This window comes from Mercenaria mercenaria, chromosome 1 (assembly GCF_021730395.1).
Source record: "Mercenaria mercenaria strain notata chromosome 1, MADL_Memer_1, whole genome shotgun sequence".
Lineage (NCBI taxonomy): Eukaryota > Metazoa > Mollusca > Bivalvia > Venerida > Veneridae > Mercenaria > Mercenaria mercenaria.
Window position 1 is genome coordinate 11876626 of NC_069361.1, and position 27679 is coordinate 11904304.

A 27679-nucleotide genomic window follows, 5' to 3' on the forward strand; every position below is an offset into this window, starting at 1 on the left:
CTTAACCAAATAGCCAAAGCAGATGCAGACGCCGACGCACGAGTGAGTCCAACAGCTCTACCTTTTCTTTGAATAGTCAAGCTGGAAATCATAACGTGAAAGGGTAGAAAGCACTGGTATGCTTTTATGTAACACTTTGCATAGGTTTAAAGTTATTTAACGGCAGTATTCACTTCTTTTATTGTTCCTCTACATTAACTGTAAGTACAAGATGTACTGAATATTTTCACTCCATTAGTGGATATGCACTTTTCTGAATATCCAAACAGCATACATTTTACACACTTGTGTGAAAACACTTTAAAGCATGTTAGTGTTTTTAACTACAGCTCAAATTCACACATCTGTGAAGAACAACCTGTCAAGATGATTCAGGCCACCAGTTAGGTATCACAGTTTTCAATTTCACAGTATCTCCTGTCTTACTAGTGACATAAAGTTCACCTGCAACCTCATTAGTTCTCATAAGGCCAAGACCAAATGCTCTGCAGCTGCTTCGAAACTTTCCAACATTTTTATTTTTTTCGTTTCTTATACTTTCTCCTGATTCAATATCACCTGGTGGCCTGAAAAACACAAATCATTTTTATCAAATACTGAATAGTTGTAAGAAATCTTTTTTTCAGCTATCTTTCTGCATAAATAAATTTCTCTGCATTCTGTTGAGATTCAGGTTACATCAAAACAATTTACTGTTATATGGCCACTTTCCAGCTTTTCATGGTGGGAAAAGAGTAGAGGTGACTCATATTGATGCACTAATTAAAAACAGCAATGAGTCATTGTGTTCAAAACTGCCAAATATCACAGGAATTATGTTAATTCCCTAAATAGAAAAGTTAATCTTTTTCATACATTTTGGCCAGAATTCATGCATCTGTCTTTCTCCATGATTAATTAATGATAGTCATTTTTTTGTATTTATAAATCAAAGTGGAAATTTTGACTGTTTCCCCAATACTACTGCCCTACCTGACATTACTGAATGAATAGACAGGAGCCTGGGTAAAACCAACAATCTTCTGCTTGCCAGCTGGTGAGGGGCAATTGCATCAGACAGTGACCTAAAACCATTCAGCCACAGAGGCCTTCATACAGGCTATGGTGCAGGCTCATTTCCACGCATCAAACATACCATCCACACACTCCTTAACACAGCTGTAGTTTCAATTAAAAAAACTTCTTCATTTTCCTATAAGAGCTGCAGTCACTATGAAACCTAATGGTTTTCTTCAAACTCTCATTATAGTTCCTATTCTATGTACAAGTCAAACTTATACACTTAAATCTCGCTATTCTAAATAAAATTCAGACCAAGTACATTTCTGAACATTTTCCTGAAAATGGAAGGAAGCTTAAACAAAAGTTTTTCACTGCTAGAATCTCAATGAGATGTTTTTCATGTATATACATGTACTTGAACTATGGCATGTTTTGTAAATTAAAACCTAAAGCAGGGGTTAAATGTGTGGACAAAAGTCCATATGTGTCATTTATATGGTAGAAAAAAAATTCATGAAAAGTAGAACAGATCTATACTCTATGAAAGTATGTAAATCAGATCTGAAATTGTTTAAGTTTATATCTAACAAAACAAGGCAGTCTGAAAGACAGCTAAATCCCCTGCCACTGCTATGGATAGTGAAAAGGTAAACCTTTGACCTTTAGCTGTGACCTTGACCTTGAACTGACATGGCTGACTCTTGAATTCTGCTCAACGTCTTGATGAGGTGATCATTTGACCCAAGTTTCATGAAAATCCTTCAAGGGGTTTAGGAGATATCATACAGAGCTCAAACCTTTGACCTTGAGTTGTGACCTTGACCTTGAGTTGACATGGCTGACTAATGAGTTCTTGATGAGGTGATCATTTGACCCAAGTTTGATGAAAATCCTTCAAGGGGTTTAGGAGATACAGAGTGGACACAAAATGGAAGGCTCAAACCTTTCACCCTAAGTTGTGACCTTGACCTTGAGCCGGCATGGCTAACTCATAAGTTCTGCACATCATTTTGATGAGGTGATCATTTGACCCAAGTTTTATAAAACTCCTTCAAGGGGTTTAGGAGATATAGAGCAGACATGAAATGGAAGGCTAAAACCTTTGACCTCGAGTTGTGACCTTGACCTTCAGTCGGCATGGCTGACTCATTGGTTCTGCACATCACCTTGATGAGGTGATCATTTGACCAAAGTTTGATGAAAATCCTTCAAGGGGTTTAGGAGATAAAGAGCGGATACAAAATGGAAGGCTCAAACCTTTCACCCTAAGTTGTGACCTTGACCTTGAGCCGGCATGGCTGACTTAAAGGTTCTGAACATCATCTTGATGAGGTGATCATTTGACCCAAGTTTTATAAAATTCCTTCAAGGGGTTTAGGAGATATAGAGCGGACATAAATGGAAGGCTCAAACCTTTGACCTCGAGTTGTGACCTTGACCTTGAGCCGACAAGGCTGACTCATGGGTTCTGCACATCGTCTTGATGAGGTGATCATTTGACCCAAGTTTCATGAAAATCCTTCAAGCGGTTTAGGAGATATGGAGCGGACACGAAAGTGTTACGGACAGACGGACGGAGACCATTCCTATAACCCCCCACCACTTGTGGTGGGGGATTAAAACAGGATTTCAGCTATTGACCTTTAACCTCAATCACTTTAGCAAAGAAGTGGCCACAAGTTGCTCACCTGACTAGGACTATCTGACTTTCAATATATGTATGATACACTGAATCATGAAATGCAACATCTGTATTTAGTATAAAAATATAAAACAGATCAAGTACCTCCATTTAAACAAATTTGAGCTAAGACCTTACAAGGATGGTAATGACCAAGTTTAATGAAGATCCGCCAAGTGTCATGTAAAGATATTTTTATTTTCAGCTCTAGTAACCTCTTCAAGGGTCACAGTACCCCCATTTGAAGAAATTTGACAAGGGCCAAATGCCTTCATTTGAACTAACTTGGGAGATGGCCTTATAAACATTACTACTAACAAAGTTTGACAAAGATCTATCACATGATTCATGTGAAGTCATTTGAAGGTTTTTCTATTTTCAGCTCCAGCAGCTCTTAAAAATGGCCAAGTGCTCCCATCGGAACAAATTTGAGGGAGGACGATACAGGATGATACAGACAAAATTTGGTATAATTCTGACAGAAGTTTCTGGTGAGATGTTTACATAAACATTTTAACTATGGACGCCAGGCCATCCACTTATAACTTTGGTTTAGGTAAGCTAAAAATTCAGTTGAATTCTTGATGTTTTTATTTTTTGTAATATCTCTGACCATTTTAATCACTTACTTTTCAAATATCAGTGGCATCACGTGTTTCCTGGTAACCCCTGTATGGTGTGTTCTTGCAGTTAGCTCCTGACCAAGATAACACCCTTTACTAAAACTCACTGAAAAGATGTACAAATATTTTTTCACAACAGCAGTTTCAGCCAAGCAGAAGAATAATAGTCATATTAGTCCAGGAAATTCGTGAAATAATTGCGCACTTCCCGTGAAAAGTATGAAACTTGGCATGATTGTAGATGGATGTATTGTATTTCATTTTTGACTGGGAAGCAGATTGTAGATATTCAAAATGGCCGCCAAAATTCAAAATGGCCGCCAAAATACACATTTTTGTAAAAAAATGCTCTAGCCTTGTATACATGACAAAAATGTTTAAAACATGTAGCAGAAAGTAATTTTTAGCTAAAGTTTTAGCTCTATATGCTTACAGAAAAAAAGTACAATATGGCGGCTTAATCCAAGATGGCCGCCATAAAATCATTTTTTTCTCCATGAAAATCGTTCTTCAAATGGACGAAAATGTGCGGAAAGGATGAAATGTTGCATGGTACATGCGGTACATATTTGCAAAGTAAACTCCTCAAACAATTATACACTAACAGAGAATAAACGAATTCAATATGGCCTATAAAATTCAAAATGGCCTCCCCAATTTTTTTTTCATGATAATTGTGCATCATTTTGTCATATTGTGTGAAAATTTTGAAATTTTGCATGGTAATATATATACTTGAATAATACGTTATTCAAACAATCGTAGAACTGACATTGAAAACAAAATTTACTATGGCCAATAAAATTCAAGATGGCCGCCATAAAAAAATTTCCAAGAAATCTTCAGTTGGGCATATTGTGTGAACGTTGCATAATAATATACAGATTTGTAAAATACGCTCAAGAAAAATTTAACACTTACATTAGGTAAATAAGTCCATAAATATGGCCAAAGAAACCCAAGATGACCGCAAAAAAACTTAGAAAGAATGGATTTACCTCAGAAATGCACACATGACCTCGTATATCTGCAACAGGTCACAGTAATTGACACTGGATTAATTATCCATATACAGCTCCGACTGCTTATACTGGTATATGTTATTATTCTGCCATTGACTGATCCTAGATTTAACCTGCCCTTTTAATTCAAACATGTTTCATTCCATCAATTAATGAAACATTTACAAAAGAATAATTGAGGAGACAGAGAAATAACAATGCTTAGTACCCATCTCTTGGCCTGTCGCATTGAGGCTGCCAATGTAGACAAATCTACTATCCCTTATGTGCTAACAGCTCCATATTGGCAGTAATAACACAATAATTCTGTTGCACATATGAAAGGACAACTTACCATTAAACTACTGCATATAATGATAATAAAACATTACCCTGGGAAGTGACAATAAAACATTACCCTGGGAAGTCACAGATGTAGAACTGTAAGCCCCAATGTTGCTTTCAAGGAAAGTGCTGGTTTCTTACAGTTTTTCACAGTAGAAAAATGGGGTCTGATCACAATGAGCTTTCAGAATACCCTAAACTAGATTTCAAATACGATGTCACACCAGTTGAGAATCTGCATGTATGGTTGAAGTACCTGGTATGTTGAATCCTGGGGCCCGTTTTCAGGCTGTTCAAAATTGCAGCCCTATCCAATAACACTGCATTAGTTATGGATGCTTCAGTTGATGCGACACTCGTAGACAGATTTGATTTTCAAGTGTTGGCAGTATAGTGCAACCTCCGTAGAGCAACATCCTTTGGGAGATACAAATATTGATTGTTATTCAGAGGTTGTTGTTTTGGAGAGGTAAATTTGATAGTGATTTTAAGCTTAGGGAAAATTTGATGATGCTGTTACAGAGAGGTTTTTGCTGAAGAGAGGGCCACTTTGGAGAGGTTGTACTGTAGTTCTAGAATTGTTTCTGATCGCAAATTACCCAACGTGGAGAAAATCAAAAATGAATTTTAATTTTTCGGTTAACTGGGCAGAACGTAGAAACTTTACGAAACGTGTCATGATTCTTTTCTGAAAGGATGACAACGTCTCAGATGCCGCGGGTAATTTTCTTGAACGGTTGAGTGAGATCAAGAGTAGAAAAACACATGGTGTCTACTGATTCAGAGTCTGAACGTGTATTGTGCAGTCCATCTTCTATTGTCTAGCCGGTCACAAATAGGCTTCCGTGCTACTATTTTATGTATAATCCACTTGGTGATCAAAACCTTATTTGCACCATATGTCATTGGCCTATTCCGCTTTATTTGTTTCGCGATAGCATACGGAGGCTGCGTATGCCGTAACTGGAGTCTTGTGGAGACATTGGCGGTGGGTAGTAGTCTTGATAATGTACATTGATTGGTACAACTCCTCAGTTTGCAGGACATTGCAGTGGATGTTTGGCAGTTTGTGGGCAAATAAGACAAGGCCTTATTTTATTACCCTACTTATCTGTTGATCCTGCATCTTACATGGTTATTCATTAGTAGAAGCAAAGCATTATACAATAATTGTTCCTCAGTTTGACCGAGTCTGTTCATGAGAGGTAATGGATAGTGCAACTCCCCCACGCCACCTAGCATTTCGCTTTAGCTATATATATTGAATGGATTCCGTGATCCTAAAGAAACATAGGATATAACAACACTGAATGCAATTGCATATCAAAAACTAGCCATTTTATTACTATTGTTTTATGCTGAAAGGAAATGTTAGCAGGTCTAGACTATGATAATATAACAATACATAGCAGCAGGTGGGTATGTTGTTTACAAATTAATGGGTATGTAAGTAGAAAAAAATAAAGAGTGCTTATACACAGAACAATAAATTGACAATAGCACAAATTCAGTACTTGATAGGTCATACATTTACAAACTGTATTTTATTGCGCAAAATAACTGATTTTGATATTAAAATATGTAGTTAACAATTTTTATATACGTTTCATACACATCTGGACTGAAATTGTATTTGTGTACTTTCGTTGTTAGTAAATTATCTCAACTTTACATTTGTGTCTGTGCTGCAAAGTTCCTTTTTTACTTTTTGTCTCAGCTTTGAAAACAAACTTATATCAATATGAAAATAGTTTTCCCTTTTACTTTATGTACTGTACACTTACATATGCATTGTTGTCCTTACAAGTACCTGTTATATAAATATCTGAGCCGATTGCTCAATTCTTTGTAATCAGAAACATTTAAACATTTATTAATATGAACAAATTTTTTAATAAAATAATTTGATAAAATAATATTTTGCTAATTTGAATGGTTTTGAAATCAATTTCTGAGCTTTGTCCTTTGATATCTAATGTACTGTTTTAACTTAAGGCTGCATTTAAACAAAGGGGTGGGCGGGGGCAAATTTCATATATAATTTTGCATGTAAACAAAAGAAAGCAACTTGTATACATAACTGTTTAGTATCAAAGAAAACAAGTAACATAGGACAAGACAATATGTATTTTCAGTCCAGACAATATATATAACATGGCTGGCATACTTTAGAAAAAAAAAAAACAATCAAGTGTCAGTAGTGAATCTATAAATAGATTAATAGTGCCGGCTATCTTGGAATATATTGGTCTTAATAGGATTTATCTTGATTATCTAAGGGTATTTATCTTATATGTTTGTTCCAGGTAACATCCATGTAATCAATTATTTCGCCATTTTCAAATCAAAGATGAGTTTTGGCGGCCATCTTAGATTTTGGGGGCCATACTGACTTTTCAATATAAATTGCAAATTTATTTAAAGCAGTTTATATTTCACTATTATGCCAAAGCATTTTTACAAGATACAAACACTTGTCTTGTCATTTTCTTAGTATACTGAATTATGGCGGCCATCTTGAATTTTGGCAGCCATCTTGGATTTCCACAAGCCGCTTCCCACTCTTAAACGAAGCGTATAATCTTTATCTACTACTATGCCAAGCTTCATGCTTTTCACAGAAGGTGCACAATTCGCCCCTTTTTATGCACGGATTTCTTGGACTATATAGTAATATGACTAATATGTAAAATTAAGTAAAGCACCAGCTCTCAGTAAAATAATGTCACTTTAATTACACCTTTGATAGACCAAATCGAAGAACAAGGTCTTTGATGAATTCAGCTGTATTTTGCAATTTCCAGATACTGTAAAATCATTAAATTTCGTGGGCATGAAATTTCGTGGTTTTGGTCAAAATGGCAATTTCAAGGGGATATGAATTCGTGGATATCAACATTTGAACATAAAATGAATGGGAATTTTACTTGTTCGTTGGGATTAAATTTCGTGGATTAACTCAACCACGAAATCCATGAAAATTAGTCCCCCACGAATATTAATGATTTCACAGTAAATGGAATACATCATTCTAATGGTCACCTGGGGTGACAGTAGGAATTTAAAAAATAAAATAAACAAGAGGGTCATCATAACCCTACATAGCTCACCTGTTGAACTTGGCCTTGGAATCATCAAGATAAACATTCTGACCATTAGTTTCATGAATATATGGTCATAAATAGGGGCTCTAGAGTGTTAACAAGCTTTTCCTTTGATTTGAGCTGGTAACCTAGTTTTTGACCACATATGACCCAGTTTCAAGCTTGGCCTAGGAATCATCACAATAAACATTCTTACCAAGTTTCATGAAGATAGGGTCATAAATGTGGCTTCCAAGGTGTTAAAAAGCTTTTCCTTTGATTTGACCTGGTGACCTAGTTTTGGACCCCACATGACCCAGTTTCTAACTTGGCCTAGAGATCATCAAGATAAAACATTCTGTGCAAGTTTGTATCAAAATCAAAGCATAAATGAAACCTCTATATAAAATTTTTCTCCTTTCAGGTGCAGTAACTCTGGAACCCATGTTTTTGAAAGGAAAAGAGATCTTACTGTGACTTAAGTTGTGTGTAAGTGTGGTAAAAATCAAATGTAAACTGTAACTTCTATCATGTTCACAAGGTAAAACTTAACATATGTTGGCTCTTTCAGTGGTCAATCAGGGGCCATAACTCTGCAATCTATGATTGGATCTGACAGATTCATCATGGAATCCAGGATCTATTGCTGTTAAAGATAATTTGCAAGTTTGTCTCAAATCAAACCATAAATGAAGTCTCTATATGGCTGCAAAAGCCAAAATAGCAAATTTGGCCCTTTAAGTAGCCATAACTCTAGAACCCATGATGGGATCTGGGCGGTTTTCCAAAGTAACAGAGATATTTTGCAAATACAATCTGTGTGCAAGTAAGTGCAAAACAGGTCATTAAGATTACATGTTAAATAATACGTTTTGATATTTACATTATTTATTCATGTGATTCATGTGATTGCATGTATCCATCATGTGTTTGTATGTATCTATGTATGTATACAATTTGAAATAAATGCGTTTACCCAAACTGGGACATGAAAAAAAATCAAACCATAAATGAAGTCTCTATAATGCTGCAAAAGCCAAAATAGCTAATTTTGGCCTTTTAAGGGGCCATAACTCTGGCAGCCATGATGGGATCTAGCCAGTTTGCGAAAGAAACCGAGATATTATGCAAATACAAGTTGTGTGCAAGTTTGATTAAAACTGATTGCAAAATAGTGTCTTTATTGTGTTCACAGGAAATTGTGGACGAACAGATGGATGGCAGACAGACAACAAATGAAGGGCAATTACAAAAGCTCACCTTGTCACCTTGTTTTTTTTTCATGAGTGGGCATCTGGATAGAACCACCGGCCTTCAGTATGGCTTCCTCACATGAAGAATTCAATGCCCTGGATGAGGTTTGAACCCACATCCGTGAGGGGCAAAGGAGTGTACACATTATAATGAAAGTTAACACAAAAACGAAATTGATTCAAACACAATAACACCAAAATGTGTTTGGAAATACTTATAAATACTGCTTGAAGACTGCCATAGCCACTAATCATTTTAAACGTCAACCGAGAATTTCATTTTTCCCTGACTTTTCCCTGACCTTTCTAAAAATTTCATTTTTCACTGACCCTTATCAAGATTTCCCTAACAATTAACTGACCTTGAAAAACAATCATTTTTCCCTGACTTTTCAAGGCAAGAGGCAACCCTGTTGATACAGATCACTCCTACGAAGTTTGTTGAAATCCAGCCAGCAGTTTGAGCTATGAAAGACTGACAAGATTTTTCTATTTTTAGCTCTGGCGGCCATTTTGTGCAGCGAAGCGGAACATGCCAGCGACATGCACAACTAAGGTTGGTACTGATCACTCCTGTGAAGTTTCGTTGAAATCCAGCCAGCAGTTTGACCTGTGAAAGCCGGACAAGCTTAATGGGGACGGACAGTAGGACGGCAAAGGCAAAACCAATATGTCTCCCATTTTATGGGGGAGACATAAATATTACCTCCATTCATAAAGACAAGATTACTCTCCAATGGAAAACAGTTGCCTGGTGGAAGATCTTGTGGACCCTCAGGAATTCCCCACTGCAATCTACTTTCATGGTACCCAGATTCATCTTCTACAACTCCAGCAAGTTCTGAAATACAGATATTTCAAAATGTCACTTCTTGTCACAATTAAAGGTCATAATTTAAAAGGCAACATTTCAGCTTTTAAAGTTGGAAGTGTTTCTCAGGTATCGCTTCTGGCATTATTTCAAGTACAGGTAGACACCTGGGTAACTCACTGACCTCTTGTAAGCCAGATGGATGACTTTCTAACATAAATAAGCTAGGTTTCGAACCCACAGTAGTGAAAGGCAAGTGATTTGAAGTCAGCTACAATAACAACTTGCCAAAGAGGTTACAAAGTAAAACTTTGGATCAAACATTCAGAATTATTTCTATGTCTTGAAAAAAAAAACATTTCTCATTCATTGCCATTAAAATGCATTAGTTATGAGTACTTTAGGTATTTATTCCAACTTAAGGATACTACAAAAATATGAAAACTTGCACTGATAGGCTTTAAAAACACAACAATTACATAACCCTGAATAACTACTACTAAAGGCAGTAACTGCGTACAGAGTTGACAAAGAGCATCAAAAATAAACAACAGACACCAGAAAGCACTAAAATTTTATACAAATGACTGTAAATCTGTTTTTACATGTTTCTAAGTGGTTTTATTCATTTTTCAGGGTTGCCACATAGTTGAGAAAATATATTTTTGTTTGTTTGTTTTGGGTTTAGCGCCGTTTTTCAACAGTATTTCAGTCATGTAACGGCGGGCAGTTAACCTAACCAGTGTTCCTGGATTCTGTACCAGTACAAACCTGTTCTCCGCAAGTAACTGCCAACTTCCCCACATGAATCAGAGGTGGAGGACTAATGATTTCAGACACAATGTCGTTTATCAAATAGTCTCGGAGAACATGCGCTCCGCCCGAGGATCGAACTCACGACCCCGCGATCCGTAGACCGACGCTCTACCTACTGAGCTAAGCGGGCGGGCTTGAGAAAATATAATTCCCTGACTTTTCCCTGACTAAACTATACTTTTCACTGACCAATACCACCATATTTTTTCGGCCTCCTCCTCCCCTACAGCCATCCAATCCACCTTTTGCTCTGGAGGCAAGGGTTGCAAAGCCTTTCAGTCTTCAAAATTCCAAAGTTAACACAAAAACGAAACTGATTCATTTAAATTATGTTTATACACAATTACAACAAACTGTGTTTGGAAATACTTACAAGAGCAAATCAGAGTTATGGTGATTGTTACCACTTATGCAGATGATAATGATGATAAAGATACGTTAGTTTCAAGTCTTTATCTTACATTGTACTTAAGTAACATCAAGAAAGCGAAGATTGCCAAAACATTTAAGTATGAAAGGGGCATAATTCTGTCAAAAATATAATTAGAGTTATGGGGATTGTAACACACATTATAAAGAAATATATGTTTAATTTCAAGTCATTACCTTTTAAAGAACCAAAGATATGTCTATAAACAAAGCTTTCAAAAAAAAATTAACATGAAAATAATTCAAAGTATAACAACTTTGTGACCTTGACCTTGGGTATAATGGGCCCAGCCCCTGCATATACTTTGTTTGTATGCTGGACAATGTTTATGTGAAGTTACAGTAAGATATAAGCAATCGTAACAAAGATATGACAGAAAAACCAAAGGTTGCCAAAAAACTTTAACCAAGAAAGGTCACGCCAATGCCGGGGTGAGTAGAATAGCCCCCCTATTCTCCGAATAGTGGAGCTAATAAACTGCTTGAAAATTGCCATAGCCATTGAACATTTTAAACAATTTGACCCAGAATTTCACTTTTCCCTGACTTTTACCTGACCTTTCTAAAATTTCATTTTTCACTGACCATTATCAAGATACAATTCACTGACTTTGAAAAAAACAAGAAGCTGCATTCAATAAACGCTTGATGCCCCCAGTGGCATCCTTGTCGATAGATTTTGCACCTAAGTCCAAAACGAGGTCAAGGTCAAACTGAGGTCAGGTGATGTTTGAAGATGAAGAATGGTCACAGTTTACATTTGTTTAAGTATCAATTCATTCTTGTAAGGGGTATTGATGCTAGACGAAACGGTCCCATTTGGTTAACCAAGAGATGGCCCATATAAAGCAATCTAAGTCCAAAATGAGGTCAAGGTCAAACTGAGGTCAGGTGATGTCTGAAGATGAGGAATGGTCACAGGTTACATCTGCATAAGTATCAAGTCATTCTAGTAAGGGGTATTGATGCTAGACGAAACAGTCCCATTTGGTTAACCTCGTACGGACGGACGAATGAACGGACGGACGGACAGGACAATCACTATATGCCTCCCGCATCAGTAGATGCTGGGGGCATAAAAATCATTTTCCCCTGACTTTTCAAGGTAAGTGGCAACCCTGTATTTTAAAGTGTTAAGTCATTAAGTCCTAATATCTGATGTATTTAATGCACAATTAGTTTCATGCTTTATGATGATATGATACTTTCCTTGGACTAGTGATTATAGGTCCGAAAAAAAGAATTTTGACTCAAGATGACCAAGTAACGGTTTTATCAAGTGTAACATCCTGACCAAGATCCATTAAAACTGGGCCAAATATGTGACCTCTAGTGTGTTAACACAGTTTTCCTATTATTTGACCTAGTGACCTAGTTTTTGATCTTAGATGAATAAATAAGGAACTTATCAGATACTTTTTGAGGGCATCTTTCTGACCAAATCTCATATAAATTGTTACCTCTAGAGTGTTAACAAGGCTTTCCTATTAATTGACCTGGTGACTTAGTTTTTGGTCTAAGATGACCCGTTAATAATCTCAAGGTTTTAGTGAGGGTAACATTCTGACTTACGTTTCATTACCATTGGGCCATAATTGTGACCCTTACAGTGTTAACAAGGTATTTCTATCATTTGACCTAATGACCTAGTTTTTGATCCAAGATGACCCAGTCAAGAACTCGTCTGTCGAGATTTTAAATGAGGGTAATCATTTGACCAAGTTCCATTTAGACTGGGCCAAAATGTAACCTCTAGTGTTCACAGTCCCACTGCTGAAAAGGACAAGGATGACAGACACAGGATGATTACAACAGTTTAAACCTTTAACATTTTTTCAGCTCAGGTGAACAGAAAATCTAGACAACTGAAACTCAGTTGAAACATTCAAATAGATAAATGTCGTTATTACAAACCTTTATCACTTATTATTCTAAGTCCGAAATCTGGCACTCTGGGATCTTGTGTTTCTACTGTGGCAGAGGCCAGCTCAATAAGATGTCCACCTTTATCAGATACAGTAGCATATACACTGTGACTGTCACTAACGTCCTCCAGGGAGACCTGTAGAATACAGTATGTTTCACTGTATTCATCATCAATCCATGCAAGTATTCAATTACACAGAGTATTTCTTGCCAACTGAATATATAATTAATCCCAAGCCATTTTCCATTTTTTCTAAAATTTCTAAAAATTACGTTAAATAAGAACTAAAATTTGCATACTAATCCAGCAGTAAATAATTTTTAGAGTTGTTTCTCATATATTTTTCCCCATTTTTTTATTGCCAATAAAATTCCAAATTTTGTAATATTTCTTTATAATACATATATATATTTATGAGGAAGGAAAATAATAACTGATGTGAAAAAAGTACTGGTACTGAATACTGCAGGCTGGTACTGAGTACAGCTGACTGGTACTGAATACTGCAGACTGGTACTGAATACTGCTGGCTGATACTGAGTACAGCTGACTGGTACTGAATACTGCAGACTGGTAATGAATACTGCAGGCAGGTACTGAATATTGCAGACTGGTATTGAATACTGCAGACTGCTATTGTATACTGCAGGCAGGTACTGAATACTGCAGACTGGTACTGAATACTGCAGACAGGTACTGAATACTACAGACTGTAACTGTATACTACAGGCAGGTACTGAATACTGCAGGCTGGTACTGAGTACAGCTGACTGATACTGAATACTGCAGGCTGGTACTGAGTACAGCTGAATGGTACTGAATACTGCACGCAGGTACTATATACTGCAGGCAGGTACTGAGTACTGCTGGCTGGTACTGAGTACAGCTGACTGGTACTGAATACTGCAGACTGGTACTGAATACTGCAGGCAGGTACCGAACACTGTAGACTGGTACTGCATACTGCAGACAGGTACTGAACATTGCAGACTGGTAAATGCAGACTGGTACTGAATACTGCAGGCAGGTACTGAACACTGCAAGCTGGTACTGACTACTACAGGCTGGTACTGAGTAAAGCTGACTGGTACTGAATACTGCAGGCAGGTACTGAATACTGCAGGCTGGTACTGACTACTACAGGCTGGTACTGAATACTGCAGACCAGACAGGTACTGAATACTGCAGGCAGGTACTGAACACTGCAGACTGGTACTGAACACTGCAGACTGGTACTGAATACTGCAGGCAGGAACTGAATACTACATGCAAGTACTGAATACTGCAGACCAGACAGGAACTGAATATTGCAGGTTGTTGCTGAATACTGCAGACTGGTACTGAATACTACAGACTGGTACTGAATACTGCAGACCAGACAGGTACTGAATACTGCAGGTTGTTGCTGAATACTGCAGGCAGGTACTGAATACTGCAGGCAGGAACAGAAACTGAATACAGCAGGCATGTACTGCATACTGCAGACTGGTACTCAATACAACATGCAGGTAGTGAATACTGCAGATTGTTGCTGAATACTGCAGGCAGGTACTGAATACTGCAGGTTGTTGCTGAATAGTGCAGGCAGGTACTGAATATTGCAGACTGTCACTGAACATTGCAAACTAGTATAAAATATTGAATACTGCTGATTTGTAATGGATATTGCAGGCAGGTACTGAATACTGACGGTAGGTACTGAATACTGCGGACTGGCACTGAATTCTACAGACTGGTACTGAATACAGCTGACTTATACTGAACACTGCAGACTGGTAATGATTCAAAATGGTTTCATTTTCGCTAATAATCACAAATACTACCACTTACCAGTTCTAAATATTTGTGAACATTAATCTGCACCATGCTCCAAAACAAATGCACTCAATAAAAAATAATCAAATACTTTTAGAAATCCTGTTTACTTGAATATTTTTTTAAAATTACCTTTTTCCTGATCTTATACTTTTTGATATCTGTAATAAGCTGCTGAGCCATGTTTCTATCACATTCAACAAACACCGCCTTCTCTCCGAAAATCTGTGCTACATCATACAGCAACAGGTCATACAGCACTCGACCCTGTATAAAGTATTCTGATATATCAAACATCCATGTAACAAACATCATCTAAATGCTAATAAATTGCCTCAGATCAATGAAACAAACATCAGCCAAATGTTAACAAGAGGGTCATAATGACCCTGGATTGCTCACCTGAGTAATATGAGCTACATAGACAAGTGCAAGCAATCAGGTAAGAAAGTCAAATATAAGTAAACATTCTCAGTTTTGTGAACTAATTCAAATATCAAACTGATGCTAAAATATTGAAAAAGTAGGTCAGTAGGTCACATTCATGGAAACTAAAGTCAAATTTATGAATGTTGTGCAAAACTGTGTATGTCATCCAAATTTCAAGGCTGTATCTTACAAAAAAAAGAAAGTAGGTCAGTATGTCAAGGTCACAGTCAAGCGAACCCCTAATTACTTGGGGTCATCATGTAGTTATAATTAAACAGTCTAGGAAATATAAACAGATAATTTTTTCCTATATAACTGATGCAGAAAAATGACCCACGGGGCGGGGCCTCTTTTCAACCCTGGGGAATAATTTGAAAAATCTTCTTACAGAACCACAAGGCAATGCTATATACCAAATATCAAAGGCCTAGGCCTTTAATTTTTAGACAAAAAGGTTTTTAAAGTTTTTTCCTATACAAGTCTATGTAGAACTTGGGACCCCTTGGGCAGTGCCTCTTTTCACCCCTGGGGAATAATTTGAACAATTCTGGTAGAGAACCAATAGGCAATGCAAATTACCAAATATCAAAAGTCTAGGCCTTGCAGTTTCAGGCAAGAAGATTTTTATTTTTTTTCCCCATATAAGTCTTATGTAAAACTTGCCCCCCACCCCCCCACCCCCACCCCGCAACCCCCAGGCTGGGCCTCTTTTATCCTAAGGGCATAATTTTAGTAATCTTTGTAGAAGACCACTAGAAAATGCAACACACAAAATATCAAAAGCCTAGGCCTTGCAGTTTCAGACAAGAAGATTTTTAAAGTTTTTTCCTATATAAGTCTATGTAAAACTTGGGACCCCTGGGCGGGGCCTCTTTTCACCACAGGGTAATAATTTGCATAAACTTGGTAAAGGACCACAAGGCAATGCTATGTACCAAATATCAAAGGACTAGGTCTTGTGGTTTCAGACAAGAAGACTTTTAAAGTTTTTTCCTATTCAAGTCTATGTAAAACTTGGGACCTTGGGGCATGGCCTCTTTGCACCCCAAGGGCATAATTTGAACAGTCTTCATATATGGTGTCACATGCTATTAAATATCTAGGCTCTACACCTTGGGGTTTTTGACAAAATTTTTTTTAAAGTTTTTCCTTAGAGTTCTGCATGGAATTCAATTCTTTGAACAATTTTGAAAGAGGGCCACTAAAGGATCATTCCTGTTGAGTTTGGTGTAAATCTACCCAGTGGTTTTAAAGAACATCTTTTTTAGAAATTGTTGGTGGTCGGACAGTGCACGACGGACATCAAGCAGTCATAAAAGCTCACTATGAGCCTTTGGCTCAGATAAGCTAAGAACTGCCTCAGATCAACGAAACAAACATCATCTAAATGCTAAGAAACTGCCTTCAAGTAAAGTTTTGCTTAAGCTTACAGACTTTTTACACGTCATCACACATTTATTGTCGATTTCAAAGAAAAAACAAACAATATTCAGCTTTTGTTTCATTCTACTTGACAAATTTATTTTGTTACAATTTCTTAATAATGTAAAGGCAATTTATCAACCATGATGAGATCTTACACTAATTACATAACTAATCAGTACAAACTGTTTTTATCAAGCAAATCACATGTTACCAAATTGAATTAACATTTAGCCTGCTGGCGGCAAGTGATTCTGCCTTTGCAACCAGTGCAGACCAAGATCAGCCTGCACATCCATGCAGGCTGATCATGGTCTGCACTGTTCGCTATTCAGTCAGTAAATTTTCAGTGAACACCCCTAGTTAGTATTGCCCAAATTGAATGATGGACCTGTCCATTTTAGAAATTTAGCAGGCTAAGGGTTAAAAAGACACAAAGATGGGTTATGAATTACAAATTTGGCTAGGAAGGAGGTCACCTTGATCAAAGTCAAATATATTTGCAGTCAGGCTAAGTACATGTATAGTCAGATTATTACTAGTTAATCGTTACATAGTAACCATTGTCACAACATATCAAAAACTGTTTTGTTCACCATTTTCATTAATTTCATAATTTAATATACAACCAGTTTTTCAATATACTATCTTTATGATCAAATATCCAATGTTTGCCATCACTGTATGTAATTTATCTGAAAAGTTATGAACTTTTTCAATTAATTCTACTATATTCCAACTATTTTCCTACTTTACCTGTATTCATACACATGTATATTATGAAATATATTTGTTATAAGTAAACTCATGGAGCCCCAAACAGAGTTTATAACTTTTGAAAGGGTTTTGAGTTTATCTTAAGCCAAGATGCTAAATCGTAACCACATGAAAATTTAATTTAAAAGTTTTTGATAACAATCATTGCTTTTCTGAAACAAGAGCAATGCCATGGTAACATAATATACCCTGTGCCTACTTTTTTTTACATGGGAATAATTACAAAATAATTATAATAAAAAGTAAAGATAATAATAATCATAAAGAAGGATAAATTATTATAATTTTCTACCTGTACATTTAACAACATAGAATACTGAACTCCCATCACAGAACCTAGTGACTCCACATCACTTGTAACCAGACCTTGTAGAAACGACAGTGTATCTGGACCTTTCACTCTCACAATGCCCCTTGACTTTAACTTGTAGATGGGAGCATTACTTGGTGATGAGGTACAGTATCTTAATACCTGCCTGATAGTCTACAAAAAAAAAAAAGTAAAATATACAGTCCTTGAATTGCAGTTAACACCTGATAATAAGTGTGGCATTCGGATTGGTCATAACATGTATACATATCGCTGCATTCTAATGCTGATGACACCGAAGTATTTAGCAAGGTCAAACACATATTTCTCACAAATAAATCTTAATATACAGCAAACATATTCACTGTTAGATGCAATATAAAAAGCAACACAACAACAAAGTAAATTCCAGACAATGTCAATACATTTGGTCTGATATAATACTAATAGTTAGAATATTACAGGAAGAAAGAAGGGAAATGGTAAATTTGAGCCGCACCATGAGAAAACAAATATAGTGCATTTGCGACCAGCATGGATCCAGACCGGCCTGCACATCTGCACAGTCTGGTCAGGATCCATGTTGTACGCTTTGAAAGCCTATTGAAAATAAAACTGTTAGCGAACAGCATGGATCCTGACCAGACTGGAATGTGCAGGATGGTCTCGATCCATGCTGGTCGCAAATGTGCTATGTTGGTTTTCTCATGGTGCGGCTCAAATTTAATGTTTTTCAATCCAGTACAGACTGATTTTTCTTGGGAAACTCCAGTATGTCTCTACAAAGTTGTTTTCTTTTTCTATGAACTGGAAATTAAATCTTGAATCTTGAGACAATCTTTAATGTACACAAAAATGAAAACCAATACAATATATTGAAAATTGGCACAACAAACACTTGGGAGATAAAATCATAACTAATATATACCCTAAAGACATAAATTAATTGTTAATAAATATTATACTAAACTTTTCAATTAAAATACTTCTATTTTCACATAATGAAACAGTATACTTACCATATTTCTGCTGTGACATTTTGGACATGCAAGCATTGACACACGCTGAAGTAACTTTTGAACCAGCATTTTACCACCTCTGTAAGGAAGAATTTTTATATTTATTCTTAAATCCATTAATCATGTTTAAGTAGACTTAAAAGGAGAACCACCCACTAGGTAACAAAAGCCAAATATCATTTAAAGAAACAGACATAGCTGTCTTAGTCTAAGATTGCATCCTGCATTTAATATTTGTATAAGGGCATAAAATGTATCAAACTTTTATCAAGCATGAAATATCCTATAAAATGCAGTAAAAGGTTTTGGTAATGGGATAACCCCTAGCTCAGAGTATGGTGAAATCTTAAGAATTAGCTGGCATGAAATTTCGCGCAAGCGGCAAAAAAGACAGTTTGGCGTGGACCTAATTTTGCAGGAAGAAAAAAAAAGTTTTTGAAAAAAAATTTAATTCGCCAGCACTGCACATGTCATTATCATGTACAATAATAGTACGTACCTAATTTAATTCGCCAGCACTGCACATGTCATTATCATGTACAATAATAGTATGTACCTGTCAATTAGAGCAGTCCATTTTATCACTGTATTTTATTACTGTTATGTTATTGTGCCAAGTGTAGGCTGCATTTCATTTTGCTAACATTTATTTGATTATTTCTGGAGAATTACTACACATGTACATGTGGAAGTTGTCTTGAGTGTGTTCTAGTTGACTGTGAGGAGACTGACGTAAATAGTTTTGTGAAATATTGTGAAATACTTGCATTTTGTTTGTACTTTTTTTCAATTTATTTGTGCCTTTTTTTCAGAATTACGTTGAAATTTTCAAACGATTTCTCTTCACAAACAATGATTGACCAATTATCAATGTAGCTTTTCGTGTCAAACACCAATACAATAGACGTGAACTACTTGATGTTGGAAAGTATGCCCGGAGGAAATCTTGGCCAGATGTTACTCTTCTAACAACAAGAAAACAGGTATTTTAAAATACCGAGGTACAAGACAGGGTAAATATAAAGTTAGGCCAATATGGGATGTCAATGTAGAGGTCCATTTGTATAATTTACAAGTACTGCCTGAAGGTATAGGTCCAGGTTTCAGAGAAAAAAGTTCAAACGTCATCAAATCATAGAAAGAAAGCATTGTTTTACTTGAAAATTTAACAGCGTATAAAACATTTATATTATTCTACAAAACCATTGTCAATTTACTGATATATATATTGAATTCCGGAAAGGGACTGCATGAAGGGGCCACACTTCTGGACAGTTCAGCGCCTTTAAAAACTCACCATTTTTTAAAAGCTGTTTCACGTCTTCATTTTGATGCATTTGCAACATCGTGCGAGTGTTTAAACTTTAAATAAATAGGTAAAACATCGTTTTTGACAATTGTTTACATTTTTTCTTTACAAATGGAATTCTTATTTAAAGGGGGACAACTCATTAAGAATATTTTAAGTATCCAACTCTGTGGGACAGAACAGTAAAACATGTATTGGACAGATAAGTTGTGTGTCAAGATGCTGTTCATTCGTTAAAAAAATCTGTTGTTTTGTGATATACTGCTAAACCTGAAGCAATCATAATTATAATTCGAACACGAAATGAAATTTGTATAAACACTTCAAATTGTATGGATAGCCAAAATCTTGAGATTCAGCAGCAAAATATCAAAAATGTTACCAAAATTAGATATGACTCCATTACAACAGGAAGAAGTGAGAAGAAATTTCGTGTATGCAGTTTCAACCCAAGATCTGTCAAAAATAAGACAATTTCTCTGTGTGATTATTATAGTTTCAAATGATTTTGATTTGGTAGCACTCACTGAGACCTGGCTCAGAACACTGGATAAAACGTGTATTGGCGAACTTGTACCAAATGGATATTCAATTAAAAATGTTGCACGGCGCAGCGGCAGCCGCCGATGGGGTATGGCTCTCTTACTGTTAAATAAATCTGCATTTACTCTTCGTGTTGTGGCATTTAGTCGTGACAAAGATTTTAAACAATTTGAATACATGGATTGTAATTTGAGTATGTATGGAAATTCTGCACAAGTGGCAGTGATATATAGACCACAACCAACAAAACAAAACAGTTTAATGACTAGTGTGTTTCTGGAGGAAGAATGGCCTACTTTCCTGGGCAGGTATGCTACAGTTGATAAAGACATCATCATTGTGGGAGACATGAATTTCCATCTCGATATTCCATCAGACCGAGATGCTGTCAGATTTAAAAGTGTACTTCAGTCATGTGATATGCATCAACATGTGAACGGACCAACCCATGCCCTCAGTCATACATTAGAGGTTGTAATAACTAGGAACGACAGCAAAATAATATCATGTGTCGAGGTCACTGATCCAGGTCTTTGTGACAACACTGGTAATATGCCACAGGATCACTATGCAATTCACTTCAATGCCAGTGCGACAAAACCAGCTCCGATACAGAAGCCAGTTTCTTTTTGGAAATTACGCTCTATTGACTTAAATTCTTTCAAACAAGACATCTTAGAGTCCCTTGCACTAAATACGTTTCCAGAAGGCGCAGACGTGGATCAGCTAGTAAATGCATATTCAAAAGGATTATCCTTACTCATAGATAAACATGCTCCCTTACACACAAAAACTATCGTTCTTCGACCTAGCTGTCAGTGGTTTACAGACAAACTTCATGAGGCTAAACACTTAAATTGCAAGCTTGAGCGGAAATGGCGTAAATCTAAACTAACAATCGACCATCAACTTTATAGGGACCAGGTACTACCATGAATAAACTCCTAATTCAAGCCCGAACTGACAATTTCTCTGATAGGGTGAAGTCGTGTGGCACTTACCACAAAAGTCTGGCCAAGATAACCAAATATCTACTAGGAGACAGCCATGATGCTTCCCGTCCCTCTAACTCATCATCAAAGGAACTTGCGCAGAAGTTTAGTGACTTTTTCATCGAGAAAATTGAAACAAGAGCTGTCACTTGACAGTGCGCTTGACTGTTCTCAGTGCTTGATAGTATAATATAAGCTATGAGTAAAGCTTTAACATTACAATAAGCATATTCTAAGTCGAAAAGGGGCCATAATTCAGCCAAAATGCTTGATAGAGTTGCCTCCTCCTTTTTACAAACTGGGGTCATGATGGTAAACAAGTATGCAAAATATGAAAGCAATATCTCAATGGACTTTGAAAATATTAGGGGTGGTACGCAAACTTTAACATTACAATAAGCATATTCTAAGTCGAAAAGGGGCCATAATTCAGTCAAAATGCTTGATAGAGTTGCCTCCTCCTTTTTACAGACTGGGGTCATGATGGTAAACAAGTATGCAAAATATAAAAGCAATATCTCAATGGACTTTGAAAATATTTGGGGATGCAAACTTTAACATTTGTGTGACACGCTAACGCTCATGCCGCCGCCGGGGCAAGTAGGATAGCTCCCCTATTCTTCAAATAGTCGAGCTAAAAATTAGGAATGACAATTTATTTTGCATAGCCAAACTTACTGTGATTCAGTAGACATGCATTGTTCAGAACACCAGGAAGTAGCAAACTGTCTTATTGATTTGGCTCCTGCAACCATAGAAGAGGTAAAACAAATCATACAAAAATCTCCAAACTCCTGTGAACTTGACCCTTTACCTACATGGCTTTTGAAGAAATGTCTTGATGAGCTCTTGCCATTGATAACAAACATCATAAATACATCAATGGAATAAGGTTATGTACCAAAAGAGTTTAAAAGTGCTAGGGTAATTTAAGACACCTGTTTAAGAAACCAGGTCTTGAACCAAACATTCTCAAAAACTACAGGCCTGTGTCTAACCTTCCTTTCATTTCAAAAGTCTTAGAAAAGGTAGTAGATGCGCGTCTTGAGCGGCACTTTAGTGAAAATAAGCTACATGAGGGCCTGCAGTCTCACATCTCTCAACCAAAATTTTGTAACAGTCCTCGTGCTACTCAATCTGTCTGCAGCTTTCACGACTGACCACCAAACACCAAACACCATTACACTGACTCAAACATCATTTTGGAGTCACATACAATGCTTACAAAGATGTCATCATATCTTAGTGACCACTATCAAACTGTGTGTGTTGATGGGGAGTTGTCCACGCCTATGCTGATGAAATACAGTGTGCCCTAGGGATCAGTGCTTGGTCCAAAGAACTATATCATGTACACTTAACCCGTAGATGCCATATGCAGATGTCATGGACTTCTTCATCATTTCTACACCGATGACTCTCAATTATACCTATCCTTTAAGCAGATAGAGGCTGTGACTAGAAGTGAGGCTTTGCGCCACATTGAGAGCTGTCTGGCTGAAATTGTCTTGTGGATGCATTGCAACACACTGAAGCTCAATGCTGATAAAACGGAGGTAATGCTATTCACATCAAAGTGTAACTCCAGGTACACTGATGACGTCTCTGTGAAGGTCGGTGACTCAGTGATAAAATCCACAATGTTAGGAATCTCGGTGCAGTATTTGACAACAGTATGGATATGGAACAACAAGACAACTCTGTGTGCCAGGCTGGATATGCTCAACTACGCAGAATAGGTTACATCAGACGGTATCTTACCAGTGATGCCACAAAGACCCTTATCAACAGCCTGGTTACTTCATGATTAGCCTACTATAATGCCTTGTTAAGTAGTATTCCAAACAGCACACTTAACAAGTTGCAACATGTCCAGAACACGGCAGCTCGCGTCGTTACTAAGATGCCCCGTCACAATCATATAACATCAGTTTTGAAGAAGCTTCATTGGTTGCCAGTAAAATACAGGGTGCAGAACAAGGTTCTAGGCTTTACACAATCAGTCCCTTGCCTGTACTAGGGACATGATAGAAGTGTATAAACCGGTCAGAAACCCAAGATCACAAGACATGCTGTCACTGGTTATGCTAAAATCTAAAACCATGATGTATGGCAATTGCACCTTTTCGTTCACTGCTCCAAAGCTCTGGAACTCCCTGTCAGGATCAGGGAAGCTCACACGCTAGCTGCTTTCAAAAGCCTGCTAAAAAACCCACTTCTTTGTAAATTATTTCATTAACTGACCGATACATTGTTTTTTTCTTCTTCATAAAACAGCATTACCGTAGAACAGTATTTTATCCTAGGGTCACTTAAATACTTTTAAAAATGTATGTACACTTGTCTTGTTTTATCTATAAGTTTTACCTTCATGATTTTTGTTAATGTGGAATGCATTATATCTTGTATGTGTATTTGTTTGTATTGTTTTCAATTTATTTTGTAAAGCACTTTTCAACTTGTACATGTGCATGAAAAGAGTGCTATAATTATAAATGTGGTATAATAATGATAATAATAATAATCACTCTGATAGATAAACAATATGGCAGTCCAACAGATAATTGTTGTTAATTGTAACTATAGTTATGTAAAGTGTGACACAATTTCAAAGGTCAATTAAAATAAAACTGGTGGTCAAAGTTTATTGTTATGAATGGTACTTTACCTAGCGTTAGTATTTGAATCATTCGTAAAGAAAAGATGTAAAGCAAAGAATAACCACTTAATATAATTAATTTAATAAGTTTACATATTCAATTTTTGTAAAAAAATACTTTTCTATCAAGAAAACATTTAATTAACTGCCAATAAACTGCGACATGTTTGAGAAAGATCGCAATACACAAGAGTATACTAAATTAAAAATATTTCGGTAAAGGAAATAAATTCGCATGTCACAGGGTGAGAAAATGTGCAGTCAGTCTGGGGCTCAAACTCGGAACCCTCGCTTACAGGGCATTTACTCTACCCACTGAGCTAACTGGCTGCCTGACGCCTTACGTGACCAAGTCCGTACCGTAAAATATGATACCTCTAAAAACACAAGGGCACAGTCATCGTAAGAATTGTAAACATGAAAATCCCAGGCTAAAGGTTACAACACACTAAATAGCTGTTCTTCTTTATTCTATATAAAATTGACATATTTCCAATGGCCGCAGCACACATCAGAACCCATTTTAAATGTCTGTAACTTACATTTTCTTGAAAAAAATTTCAATGCTGAATAAAAATCAAAAGAAAAGTGGGGGTCATGTTTGATGCAAGAAAAATATTTTCAGTCAAACACAAAACTGCAACATCAGCTAAAAAATGAGACCCTAAATTGTAGTGGTGCTGTATGATCTAAGTTTCCATGAAAAATTCTGTCATGTTGTTATTTCATTATAAAAATGCTACCTACATGTCTAGCATAGATCTGTCATGTGATTTTAGCAAAAAAAAAAAAAAATTGCAAAGAAAATAGGGAAAATAGCTCTACAGAGCAAAAGACCTGAGGGCTATTTGTATCCGCCATTATGCGACTACTTTTTTTCCCCTGCCATTTTCCTATTTAGTGTCTGTATGCCTAACTATAGATTTTTTAAAATTCTACTTTCACGTTCAAAATGTTGAAAGCAAGGCTCTGATTAGCTAGCAGAAGGGTCGTCAGAACAAGCCTATCAATAGCACATCTTCAGATTCAAAATGTAGCGTTAACTGGCGATGTTCTTTAGTCAGATTGGCTGAAACCCCAATACTGTTCAACCTTTTGGTGGGGGAGAGGGGAAGGTACGGAAAAATGTGTGCCATTCTCCCTTGCAAGGGTTAAGGGTGTCTATTCAAAGTATTTTATACACTGTCTCAATCAATTCATGATGTGAAGTTGTAGATTATTCAATTGCAGGATCAAAAATGTTGATAGTGTGTTTTATAAACTTTTAACTTTAGTTTAATTAGGGTTCATCCGCCCTTTCAGGCACAGTATAGTATTTAGCTATATAGAGTACAGACCCTTTTAACTTTAAGGATGACTACCTGTAATAGGCCTCAATTTCACCAAAAACGTACATACAACTTGATAATGTAAGCTCTGAAAATGTCAAACGATAGAAATAAGGTGCATATTGACAAGTTATATAGTGACAGAAGTTCTCAAAAATTTCCTTTAAATTACCTCCCCTGATATTTTTTTTTTCATGAGTTATCTCCCCTGGAAACTAGAAAAATATAATTTTCTCCTTTTCCCTACAGGGAATTTTAGATTTCTTTTTGATATTTATATCAGAAGCATATAATGCAGCTTTCTGCCGCAAAATTGTCTCGAAACTCAACATCAGATTCTTATAATCAAAGAAATTATGTATTTCCCATAGGCATCAATGTTTACTTCAATACCAATTATCTCCCCAAAAATGAAAAAAATTGAAAAATCTCTCGGTGAAACGTTTTTAATTTTGAATGTCTTTAAAAGTGACCAAATTTCATTTAAATATTACCATCCAGTTAAAAGATATGAAATATGGCTATTACACCACGCTACCCTTAATTGAAAAATGACAGCTTTTATACCATAGTCCACTGACTCATTGTTCAATTCTGCAATGTCACGTCTAGCAGTTTTCAGTTGCACAGAGTACTGGCAGATGTCACAGAGTATTTGAAAATTGTTTGATGGTGTACAGGTGACACAGTTAAGATCCTGGTGTATGTGAGAAAAGCTAAGTCAAGAAGGACTGAGCGACTGTCTCACTTGCATCGTGACTTGAAACAGTCACGAAGTCAGCAGTCGCGGTCACGTATATCAAATGCTGAACAATTTGACAAGCACCTTTATATTAAGAATTGGAAAGAAAAACATTTGCGGAAACTGCATTTTGTATCAGAAAGGACAAAAACATATATAAAAAAAATCTTTGCCCCCTGGATTGCCGTAAAACATTTTTGGGCCAGGACCATTTTGATGGGTCGGTCGGAAAAAACAAACAAAAATTTGATAATTTATTATGGCCTTATATTTTTTAAAATAAAGTGCAGTCTTATTACAGTTGACCATAACCCCCTCACACCTACAAGGAACCTGAATTACTTGATCACACAATCTCATACGGAACACCATTCTTTAGAGTTTCCAAGAACAATTTGTTCCTGGAATGGTCTTCCCCTACACATACAATCCATTCCCGGTTTGATTTTATTCATTGAGAGGCTGGCAGCTGTAACCTTCTAATCTATATTTTTAATCTTAGTAGTTGTAGTTCTTTTAAACTTCACACCTAATGAGCTAGCCTTACTTATGTGGCTTATTGGGATGACTTATTATAAATTTCAGAAAAAAAAACACAAATTTATACAGTAAAAAAAAATGTTTGAGTTTGAGTTTTATACATTCAAAAAATGTCAGCGAGGCAATTTTTTGCTTAAATGTCAACATAAATTATCAGATATATGTCATCATTACAAATACATTGTACATGTACAAGAAAATGTTCCAAACGGATTTTATTGGGGATTTCCTAACAGAAATATGCAGAATATGTTTGGACATGACAGTGACAGTCAAAAGTGATCACGTAGTCCCAAAACGTCCTGATTCTATTCTTTGGACTAGCTACTAGTGAGCTCACTCATCTTTTAAGTCTTCCCAAACAAGCACCTCCCTGTTATAATCAGAATTGACTGTTGGACAGTACACAGAAGATTTATATGAAGTCTGATCGGGTAATGTAATTTTATGCCTGATCAAGAAAATGTGTCTTAATCGCAAGCAATACTAAAATCTATATGAATTTTTCTACCATACCACTACACCTCAAGCACTGGTCCTAAAAATATAATAACATCAGAAAAACTATTCACTAGTGTCCCGTGCAAAATTCAATGATACTTACTTAAATAACCTTTATCAGGATAGATTAAATATTTATATTCCATTCCGAAAAGCTCACGTATCCGAAAACAGTTCACTTCCACAAACATTAAAAAGATCAGTGTTGATAAAACACATGAGAAACTATTAGCGTTATCAGAATAACTCATAAAGTGTATGGTTTAGGTCCATTCTTACCTTCACGCAACAGTTTAAGGAAGATTCTTTGTATGTCAATTTT

General features: G+C 36.4%; 1 protein-coding gene across 1 annotated transcript; it reads right to left on the bottom strand.

Moving 5' to 3' along the window:
• Positions 1-161: 161 nt before the first annotated feature.
• Positions 162-27679, bottom strand: LOC123544977 (putative transferase CAF17 homolog, mitochondrial). The gene is made up of 9 exons (XM_045331169.2): positions 27637-27679; positions 22266-22332; positions 18744-18822; positions 17707-17898; positions 14919-15053; positions 12959-13106; positions 9695-9829; positions 3313-3412; positions 162-566 (listed from the first exon to the last, which is right to left on the bottom strand). The coding sequence occupies exons 2-9, from the start codon at positions 22280-22282 to the stop codon at positions 362-364; spliced, it is 1011 nt and encodes a 336-aa protein (XP_045187104.2). The 5' UTR covers positions 22283-22332; positions 27637-27679; the 3' UTR covers positions 162-361.